Source organism: Adiantum capillus-veneris, chromosome 27, assembly GCF_014529385.1.
Source record: "Adiantum capillus-veneris isolate H3 chromosome 27, ASM1452938v2, whole genome shotgun sequence".
Lineage (NCBI taxonomy): Eukaryota > Viridiplantae > Streptophyta > Polypodiopsida > Polypodiales > Pteridaceae > Adiantum > Adiantum capillus-veneris.
In genome coordinates, this window is record NC_140957.1 from 26,967,177 (window position 1) to 26,977,389 (window position 10,213).

Below are 10,213 nucleotides of genomic sequence, written 5' to 3' on the forward strand. Positions count from 1 at the left end.
GCCGCCGCCAATTCAAGTGAAATGAAGTTGGCCTTGGCTCCTCCATCAAAAAAGATAAAGGCTTCCTAATCTTTCACTTTGCCCCAAGCTCGGCAAAGTTTTGTACTTTCATCTATCTGGCTTGGGTCGGTTCCCATGCAATCCGCTACCAATCCTGCTTTCATCTTGCCTTTTCTGCCACGTTCCTCTACTGCTCTAGAACTCTCTTGCCTGTCTTCGATCTATCCTTGTTGTGCCTTTTTGTGGTACTTTGCGGAGATGTGCCCTTGTTCCCTGCAACCAAAACACTTTCCCTCTTTGAGATAGTTAGCCCTTTCTCTAAGAGTCAGTCGGGGTCATGTATCTTTCTTTTCCTGGGGACTCTTTTTCTTTCTAATGTCATTGTTGAAGGTCTATCTGATCGGGTAGATCAAATTCCCCGAATGTTTCGAGAACCCCCGTTTCGCATGACCCATTAGCTCTTGAATAGAGTCAGATTTTTGTTCAAGGCAGTAATCTCGGATCTCTGTGAAGAGTCCGCAGCAAAACCGCTCAATCTGTTCCTTAAAGGTGACCTTCTTAAACAAACAGGTCGGTAGAAAAGAATCCCAAAACTTGTCGCAATATGCGTCCAAAGAATCTCCCTTGGTCATCCGAAGATGGTTCCAAGCGATTTTTACATCTCGTTCGTACTCTTGGGTCAACCAAGAAGAAATAAAGAGCCGTTTGAATTTCAACCACTTGACAGGGGCTTCTTTCCTCAGAAGAAGAGTGGACCACCATGTTCGAGCATTTCCTTTTTAAAATGATGCAGCCCTCCTGATCTTGGAGTGCTCTGAGAAATGCCCCTCAGAGTAGGCTATGTCAAACTGTTGGATGAAGGCCAAAGCCCTCGGAGCATCTCGGAATCCAAAAAAGGATTCAAATTTGATGGACTGTCCACCCTCTTTAAACTCTTTTGCCTTCTTGCTTTTATCTTCGAGGAAATCGTATTGGTTGGCTCCATTAAAGTACTTTTTCTTCGCATAAAACATGTGATCGTCAGAGTCCGAACTGTCAGAGGATGACTCCTCCGTAGAGCTATCAAAAACTTGTCAAAATTTGAGCTTCTTTGACTTTTTCTTGTTCTTTCAAAAGCTTTGATTTTTACTTTGCTTCTTGCCCTTTCTGTCCTCCTCACTCGAATCGGAAGAACTGTCTTGAGAAGAGGAAGAAGAATTGGGTAGTCCTTCAAAACGCACGCACTTCTTTTGCTTTCTTGTAGATGCAAAAGAAGATTGACGGCCCAAGTAACCGGGGTAGTCAGTCCTCTTCTTACGCTTCTTCGATTGCTTTTTTTATTGATTCTTCGTGTCCAAAAGCTGACTGATCTGGGTCTGAATCACCTCTTGAAGTTCTTTTTCTGTAAACATCCTCGGAGTAAGAGGTTTCTTGATTGCCGGTTTGATTGGTGGTTCGGTGGCTTTTTGACACTGAGTATGCACTTCAGCCATGGACTTCTAAGTCAAAAATTTTGCAAACTAGGGATCTTTTATCAACCTGTTGTCGACGTTGCATCTCCAAAAGTTCATACTGTGTAGGCCAAGGTGGCCCGTACTCATCTTCTGTTAAGTCATTTGAATTTTATGCGTTGCCTCCTCCCGCCTCAACGGTTGCAGAAGAGGTTGATTAGTTCTTTTCGGAAAACCAAGTGTTGCAAGAAAAGGGATCGGATTTCCCGGTAGAAGAGAAATCGGCCGTGCTCTGATACCACTGTAACAAACTTGGACACCTCAAGTCAAGATTCAGTCGCGACACAACAGAGATCCACTTCAAAACACTTCACAAATTTAAGAGTCGACACGACCGGTCGTAGTTTTGTGCCAAGAGAGATTGGCCCCAAAGACTGGTGCCCCTTTCGGTATTTCTTTTATATTAATCTTTGAGCAAAAGTATAACTGCCCGTGGGTGCTCGCTCTCAGACTCTGCGTCCAGATGCCCTGCGAAGTGAGCCTATAAACATTACAAAGGGATGCCAAAACCAGAGCCCCCAAAAGCAGTAAATCAAAAGTAATGAGCTCCAAAAGCAACTTGCTAAATTCTGCCACCAAACGTAGTTAGCGCCAATTGCAGAAATCCGTACAATAAGGCCATGTCAGCAGTCAACGCATTTTGCGGCAGTCCGTACAGTTGTCAGTGTAAATCACGATCGTCCGTACAACAGCCACATCAACAGATTCTTACGCTCTTTTTTTAAGCCTAGTGTCTCTTTTGGCCTCTTGGCAGTTGTCCATAAGTTGGAACAACTTGATAGTCATGCCACGTCATCAGTTTGTGACGGGAGCTGAAGAAAAGAATAAAGAATTGGGCAAATTTTCAGCAGGGAAGTTTACTAGAGCGGAGTACAAACGTCAACTGCAAGTTGACACATGTGTGAAAAGATTGATGAAATACTCTAGAGACCCGAGATTCGCAAAACACCTGAAGAATTACTCGATCGATGAGATTCACTCAAGATGGCGTGAGGCCATTCATTTTCCTCTCAAGTTGGGAGAAAGTTGAAAGGACAGACGAGTACAGAAAAGTGGAAACTGTACTCGTAAAAAGAGCTAGACAGAGCTCTTGACAAGAAGATGAACCAGATAATGAAAGGCTTGAAGCACTCTCTAAAGAAGAGGAAATCGGTGGACTTTCACGGTTATTTGGGCCGGAAGTAGACTTTCGAGGTGGCAAACAGATCTAAGAAGCGTGCTCGTTTCGAGGATGACCCAGATTTTTCTTCGTCTTCAAAAAGTTCCAACAATTCGTCGTCCTCTAGTTATAGAGAGGATGAGAAAAGGCGGAAGAAGTAGAGAAGAAGCAAGAAAAGTAAGAAAAGCAGATTTGTGAAAAAGTCTAGGAGGCATGGGAGGCCATCTAGCAATTCAAAGGAGGAGAGCTTGTCCTCTTCCGACAGTGAATAGATGAGCAAGAAGACCAAGGAGTTCAAGGAAGGGGCTCAGGCCGTTAGGTTTGAGACACTACGAGGACACCCATCGAGCCCTTCAGATAATACAGCAGTTTGACGTCGCCTACTCTGGAGGGTGGTTCACGGAACACTCCAAGGTGCGAAGGGCAGCATCTTACTCGTCCACTTGGATATCAAACGAATATGAAAGAGAGGTCATCTCAGCTTGGCATCATTTGAGAATGACTAAAGATACATTGATGATACTGCGAGAGGTTTTGGGATACTTATCTGCCAGTGTCTTTGTTTCAGAAGATTACTTTTGAGGGACCAGATTGAGCGGTTTTGTTGTGGTTTGCCAAAAGAGATTCAAGAGTATTGTCTACAACAGAACTTTATTCAAAGACTTATGGGACATGCTAAGAAAGGATGCATGCCGGCTCATTGACTTATCCTACAGACAAAATAGTATTCACCTCAACAGGGCAAAAGTCTTCTAGTGAAGAGAATGAATCAGGGGGACCGGATGACGGCTCATCACAGGATTCTGGAACAATAAGAGAATCAGATGGTAACATATCCGAGGGTTTCAACTTTCGGCGAACTAAGGGAACCAGATGCAAGTTCATCAGAGGATTCCGAAGAAGATTTTGCAACCTCCACTTCAATCTTTTTGCTTTCTTTACATGGGTCAAATATTGGGATTTCTGGGCCCTTTGGCGTCAATGTAATGCCTGCCTATTTGATCGGGTTGATGTAGATCCTTTTCCTTTCTTTAAGCTCTCGCTTCGGCAATCTTTGCAATTTGCCCTTGATGTTGAGGACGTATCGCCTGAGCTTTATCAGCTTCCTTATGTATGTTTTTGACACTTCCTCAAGCTTGAACACCTTCGAGTTCCTTTCATTGTACATGATACTTTTCGTGGATTTTCCTCGAGTAGAGGTTTCCCACTTGTAATTTAATCGAAGCATTTTCTTTTTACTTTTTTTATTTTGAAAGTGTGTGGTTGTGCTCTTAAGGTTTGCTTCTAGCTGTGTGAGGGTGTGTGAGTGGTGTGAGTGAAGCCCCTCTTTTGAGTACACTATGTTTTGGTTTTTGGTGTCCTTTCTTTGCTATTTCTTTCATTCTTCTTATTTGTTTCCATTTCTTTCGGAATGTGTTTTTGTTTTGTTGTTGTAAGCTGTTGGGGTCCTGTACTATCTCCTTGGAATTCGCTCCCTACATTTGGTTTTCGGGAATCACCTTGAGCAAGTGGATTGATCTCTATTCTGGCTGACAGATCCCTGTCTGCTCCAGCTTGGTGGTTTTCTTCTGCAGTTTTTTGATAATGTCAACTGTTTCTTCTCTATCATCTTCGTGCTTTCTCCATGACCCTTGCTTTCAAATGGTACCACTTCACGGGCATTTTCCTCGAAATCAAGCTACTGTACAAAAGTTTCGTTCCCATCACCGCTGGTGGCTTTTGCTAGTTCAGGTTTTTGGTTTACAATTGTTTTGTGTGTCGAGTAAGCTTTTGTGGGAGTGCCTAACTTTCAGAGGCTACTGTCATCCTCTCTCCACTTAGCTTGTCAGGGCACGTCTTACTCTGTTTAGGAGAGGTTTTTTCCCGTGGCTCTTCAATGTTATAGTTTTACAGATTGCCCATGTGGTTAGTTGTATACAGTTTATCCGTTCTTGCCTTCAGACTGGCTTCAGCTTTATACTTGCCCTCAAAATCGGCACCATCTAAGCATTCTGAGGGAATTTCAAGTAATGGAAATCAGAATTTTTCCTTGCCAAAAAAAAACAGAGAGAGAGAGAGAGAGAGAGAGAAGGAAAAAGAAAGAAGAAGAGGATCTATGCAGCCACTTTTGTTGAACATAAAACACCCAGGTCACCATTAAAGACTGTCATATAATGCTACAACGATGCAAGTTGTGTATCTATACTATTGACTTGCCATAGTACAAATGCTGCTTGCAAGCTTTTAACCAATATGAGAGAAGAAAGCAACTAAGCAATGCTGGCTTCAAGTATGATCAGCAAACTAGCAAACAAACAATCGAAAATTTCGCAATGAATTACCTGAGCAATGACAGGAGCAGTAGCAACTGATCCACGGCCAGGATCTCTACCATATAAAGCAACGCCTTCATGTTGATGTTGTGTCTCAAGTGGATTCGGTGTCTGATAGAAGCTATTGTGCTGATAGCTGGAAGGATCGTAGTAAGCAACACCACCCAAATTAGGTGGATTGACTGTAGGAGTTGGGGCAGCATTAGGTGTCCAAGCTACTTGAGGAGCTACTTGTGGCTGGTATTGAGCTTGAGCTTGAACGGCCCTCTGTTACGAAAAAAAAAAGAAGCCATCTCTCTCTCTCTCTCTCTGTGTGTGTGTGTGTGTGAGTGTGCACATGCGCGCGCGCGCACAAAAGGGTGCAGACTTGACCAATTACAAAATACGGCCGTAGCCCAGTAGGGTAGGGGTAAATTCAAAAAATCGCTTGCTAAGAGAGTATATTCGCACTTTGTTTGATTTTTCAAGGCGTGCCAAGTAGAGCAGGTTATAGAAAGTTGCATGCATGGCAGAAGTAAGTGAACTGGAGGACGATTCTGCACAAGTTGGGAGCGCAACAAGAAAAATGCTTTCTCGAACAATAGCCTGTTGTCTGCAGGCAAAAGTGCATGTGGGTGAACGCAAGCTAGCGGACTTGCTTCTCGAAGAACAAGGTGGTGCTTGCAAACATGAGGAGCTAGTCTCACAGAGCACTAGAGCAACCAAGCGAGCCGCTTCCTGCAGGGTAGCGCTGGTGTAAGATAACAACCAACCAAGGCTCTGCCTACAGGCAGCACTGGTGTAAGAGGGAGAAAGAGAAGGTTCGCGCTGAGCGCAACGAGTGAGGGAGGGGTGGTTGCAGCAAGAGGACCAAGATGCCACAGAATCTGTGAACGATTCAATTTTTTTAACTTGCTTCCAGTAGTAGTAGGATTGAATTTAACGACAAGAGGTTTAAAAAAAACCACCTCAATCCCTCCAAGGAGGTGGGAAAAGCAACGAAACAGTATATGAAGGTAGGTAGGGCAATGAGAACAATATCTATTACCAACTGAAGCCCCAAGCGGAGCAAATGCGCAAAGAAATCGTTCGTCTCCCGACTAGCCAGATGCACATACCACCAGGACAGCACAAAGGCTGGAACACCACCAATGCGAAGAAAAACAGGCCATATTGAAGATCTTGAAGACTGTAAAAACCCACCAACAAGGCCCAATAAACTGCAAAAGCATCTTCAGAACTACAGGATAAGCCTATGAGAGGCCTGAGAAAGAAACCAACACCTGTCTTGCATTAAAAATTCTTCAACGCAGCAGGACAAGGTGGAGAGAGGCTTCCTTACATAAACACCTTCAACCTTTCAGGACAATACAATAGAGCCTAAGAGCTCAAAAGTTTAAAAAGTCAACTGCTTTTAAAATTTGGTCACCAAAGTCAATCTTTACAGTAACTGGCACCCAAAAAGCACCAGCGGTTGAATTTGACAATTGCCACGTCCCCCTCGTCTATAGAGCACCACATCAGCAGCGTAATTTCCACCGCAAATCACAGTGTGAAATTTGCCACAGACGTAGGCCCCCTGCACGCCGGTTGGGGCTCCAGCAGAGCTTGGCTTTGGCTCAACTATTCCTACTCCTCCCAGTCCCAAGGGTTATGCCACATCACTAAGTCTTACATCTTCATTGAATGTGAATAATAAATTCCCTGGATAGAAACTGCTGGGACGCCCGAGGTACACCCTCAAAAGGTTGGTGCTACCAAGGGCATCATTTGACAACCTAGTCTTAGTAGAAGCAATCTTCCATAGCAAAGAAGCATTACTATTTAGATGTCACCAAATCTTGCATTATATACACAATGTTACTGAACATCTCCAATGTCTCAATATCTGGTGTGCTCTGTGATGGTGTTGAAAACCTGGACTTAACAAAGTCAAAATGGAAGCAAAGCACCTGAAAGTTCAGAATTAACATCAATCAACTAGTAGTAAAGCGAGCAACTTATGCTAAAATCTTGCTTGTTTACTGGTGGCAGTGAAAAATGACATAAGAATCAAGCAACCAACTCTATAACTTGCAACAGCAGTTTGGGCTGATCACTTCAGCTCCTGTTTAAAGATATGGGAATCTTCTACTTAACCGATATCAAAACAGCCCCCTAAGCTTAACCAAAAGCATGGCAGAAAAGAGAGATAGAAACATTGTAAGAATTAAAAGCAAGAGCTAAGGTCCTAATGTAAGGCTACACTACTAGGAAAGCATTCCTAGAACACCCTACACTGGAGCCACCTCACACGGATATGAAGGACCCACAAACTAATAAGTTCCTGAATTCCTGAGCATGTATGTTGGCCTGTGCTCTACCATGCATAAGACGTGCAGGGGCCCTGATCCACAATATGGACATCCCCATCAGAACACCGGATTCAGTATCACAAAGGTTATTATGTAAGTGGTGAATCCTGAACACAACTAAAGGGTAAGAGATTTTGATGTAATTTGAGTAACAAACTGTAATCTAATTCTGACTACTTCTTTGCTACATTGTGTCAATATGTAATCACCAGCAGGTTTCTGCATTACATTACTATGTTGTAGCGTATTTGGATGTATTTATCCATGTTTTCCAAATTCTTAGTATAGGCAGTATACTTGAGGTTACTGACCACTACATCAGGCATTCCCTCAAGCTGCGAATGTCTAGGCTTGTATGAATACAATGTTGGGTTCCGTTGGATGATCCACTGCTCCTCCTTTGCCACACCTTGTTGGCCATATATAATTCTATCAAAAAAGTTCAAATTTAATGCTAGGAAATTCTATAAGAACCTTAAGACGGGGTAAGATTACTCAAAACAAGTATTTTTTCACACTGTATACTATAAATTGTGCAGCACCATCTCAAAAACAAGTTATCATCAATTCAAAAGCAATAAGGACAGTTTTCTTAGAGTCGTCCTGTGCCAACTTACATTAATCTCAAATAATGGTAAGACAGAGCGATCTACTAGAAACTTGCGTAAGTGTGACACCGCAAGTTCAATTGCTTTATGAACTTTTATTGGTTCCCCATGCATCTCCACAATTCTGTCATCTTGTAGAGCACAAAGGGGCAAGTCCTCTGTCAAAATTTTAATACCAATTATTACATTGCCGACACATGTATCAGCATGTCAAAGTACTAATGTGAACTATATATATCAATGCATTGGTGAGTTAGTAATAATTTTAAACAGAACACATTTGCACACCTTTGATAAACCTTACAACGATTGGGCTCAGGTCTCCCAGTAAAGATGCAATAGACACTATTTATTCACCAAGTGCCCTTATATGAGACAATGAACAATGAGCAGAAGCGAATTCATGGCACTGACCAGAAGGCAGTATCCGGAGAGTGGCCCCAGAGTTATCTTGAATAGATTTTATTATGGCACCCTGTTTCCCAATGAGGCTTCCTGCCTGTGTCGCTGCTACTAAAAGCCTTGATGCCACAGGAGACACAAAATCTGCACTCGCACTGGGATAGCCTTCAACACCCTCAATGAGACCCAAAGTGCGTTGATGCACTTTCAACAAGCCATCAATTGCCGGAGACACAATGGCTTCAGGCTCTTCCCGTGCAGAGACCAGAACCTGTAGAGCAAAATTCCATGTGCTCATGTACACATTTCTTTCCTCATGCTCATCACACTCGAAAATTGAGAGTGCAATAATAACATATCATTTTTAACATTGGAAAGGGCACAGAGGATCCGATAAATAAACTCAGGTGCAAAAAAATACAAGGGATTTTGAAAACTCCATTGCATGATGCTACTCAAGCATAAATAATCGAGATAGACAATGACTACCAGAAGAAAAAGCACAGTGCAGTTTTAGTTGTACAGAACTCTCTTGATTTACATGACAAATAGCTAGCTGTATTCTAGAACAGCACACATTCAATGTGGCATCACGTCATCGTTGTCGTTAGCGCGTCTCTCTCTCTCTCTCTCTCTCTCTCTCTCTCTCTCTCTCTCTCTCTCTCTCTCTCTCTCTCTCTCTCTCTCTCTCTCTCTCTCTCTCTCTCTCTCTCTCTCTCTCAAACACACACACAAGTGGTCACACATGCGCCCACACACACAAAAATTGGAGTAAAATGCGCTAGACTCACTACTCTCTCAGCTGTGCCGACAATGCCATCGAGGATCTTGATGCGCGACCTCGTATCCTCGCACATGCGCTTCACAAATTCACCTTTGCGGCCGATGATGGCGCCCACTTTGTGGGCCGGCACAAGAAGGCGAAATACGTTGTCGCCGGGCCAGCCGGGCCATCGCTCTTGACGCAGCAGAGGGAATGGCGGTGTCACGTCCTCCTCTCGCGCTCTCTTGTGCGTATTTCCAAGGCTTTCTACCACGGCCGCTGTTGTTGCTGCCATCACCACCTGATAACTGTTTCTTTGAAAATGGGGGGCCTTTCCCAAACTCGTAAAGAAGGTGTTCCTCTCTTCTTATAATGTCTCACATGTATTTCTTGGCCATACCTTAAGCTCAAAATCAAGGGAGTTTGAAAATCCATGAAGCCCTATGAAGATGGATATGTGCGGGTGCGAATGTGTGTGTGAGAAGGGGTGGGGGGGGGGGGGGGGGGGGGTGGGGGTGGGTGGTTACATAACACTTTGTGACTTTGCTAAAAGCGGTTACGGGAGAGTGAGAGAGAGAAGAAGGAAAGAAGAATGGCGGGGTTCTTGTTTTCTGCAACATATAAACATTGCAATTACTCACATGGCCACAATTTTGCAATGGCTATACCTCAAGTATAATACTAGCAAGTAAAGAAAACCATCTAGAATTCGACCATGCTTGTCGCGTTTTCCTTATCATGGAATAGCCACGCATTGAGCCTTTGCAAAGGAAAAGACAGGAAGATGAAGAAGATGAAAACAAACCTGATAAATCATGCTTTTTCTTTCAATTTTCACTCGAGAGCAATAAAAAGGTGAGCTTCTACTTAATTGCACGCATGGGTGTTTTTGGCTTTTTAAAACAAGCCTACTAAAGGACAGAGTGAGGCATATATTTGACTTTTTCATTTGAAGCATTGAATGATTAAGATGTTCTTCTTGTATTTTAGCTTGAAAATGGGTTCTTTCATTTAAGACTCTCATATTGATGTCTACTCGGTCCTTTTCATTTATTTTTTTGGCTTTCTTTGGCCTACACTAGTGGTACGTAAGGCCTTAGTAGACTCCTAGAACACTTGTGAGCAATTGAGGACCATTGGATTAAG

The 10,213-nt window shown here is 43.2% G+C and overlaps 1 protein-coding gene across 2 annotated transcripts in view; it reads right to left on the bottom strand.

Moving 5' to 3' along the window:
- The window catches only part of LOC147421680 (flowering locus K homology domain-like), a 43,380-nt gene extending 33,960 nt beyond the window's left edge, over nucleotides 1–9,420 (bottom strand). Inside the window, exons 1-4 of one of the 2 annotated variants that reach the window (XR_015186742.1) lie at nucleotides 9,096–9,420; nucleotides 8,317–8,575; nucleotides 7,912–8,060; nucleotides 4,971–5,228 (exon numbers count right to left, since the gene is read on the bottom strand). Coding sequence is in view for 1 of the 2 variants with exons in the window: in XM_086502631.1 (XP_086358757.1) it covers nucleotides 4,971–5,228; nucleotides 7,912–8,060; nucleotides 8,317–8,575; nucleotides 9,096–9,362 (933 nt within the window). In the remaining variant the exon portion in view is untranslated. The remainder of the gene's footprint in view (nucleotides 1–4,970; nucleotides 5,229–7,911; nucleotides 8,061–8,316; nucleotides 8,576–9,095) is intronic. The other variant, XM_086502631.1, reaches the window with a different exon arrangement.
- Nucleotides 9,421–10,213: the final 793 nt, after the last annotated feature.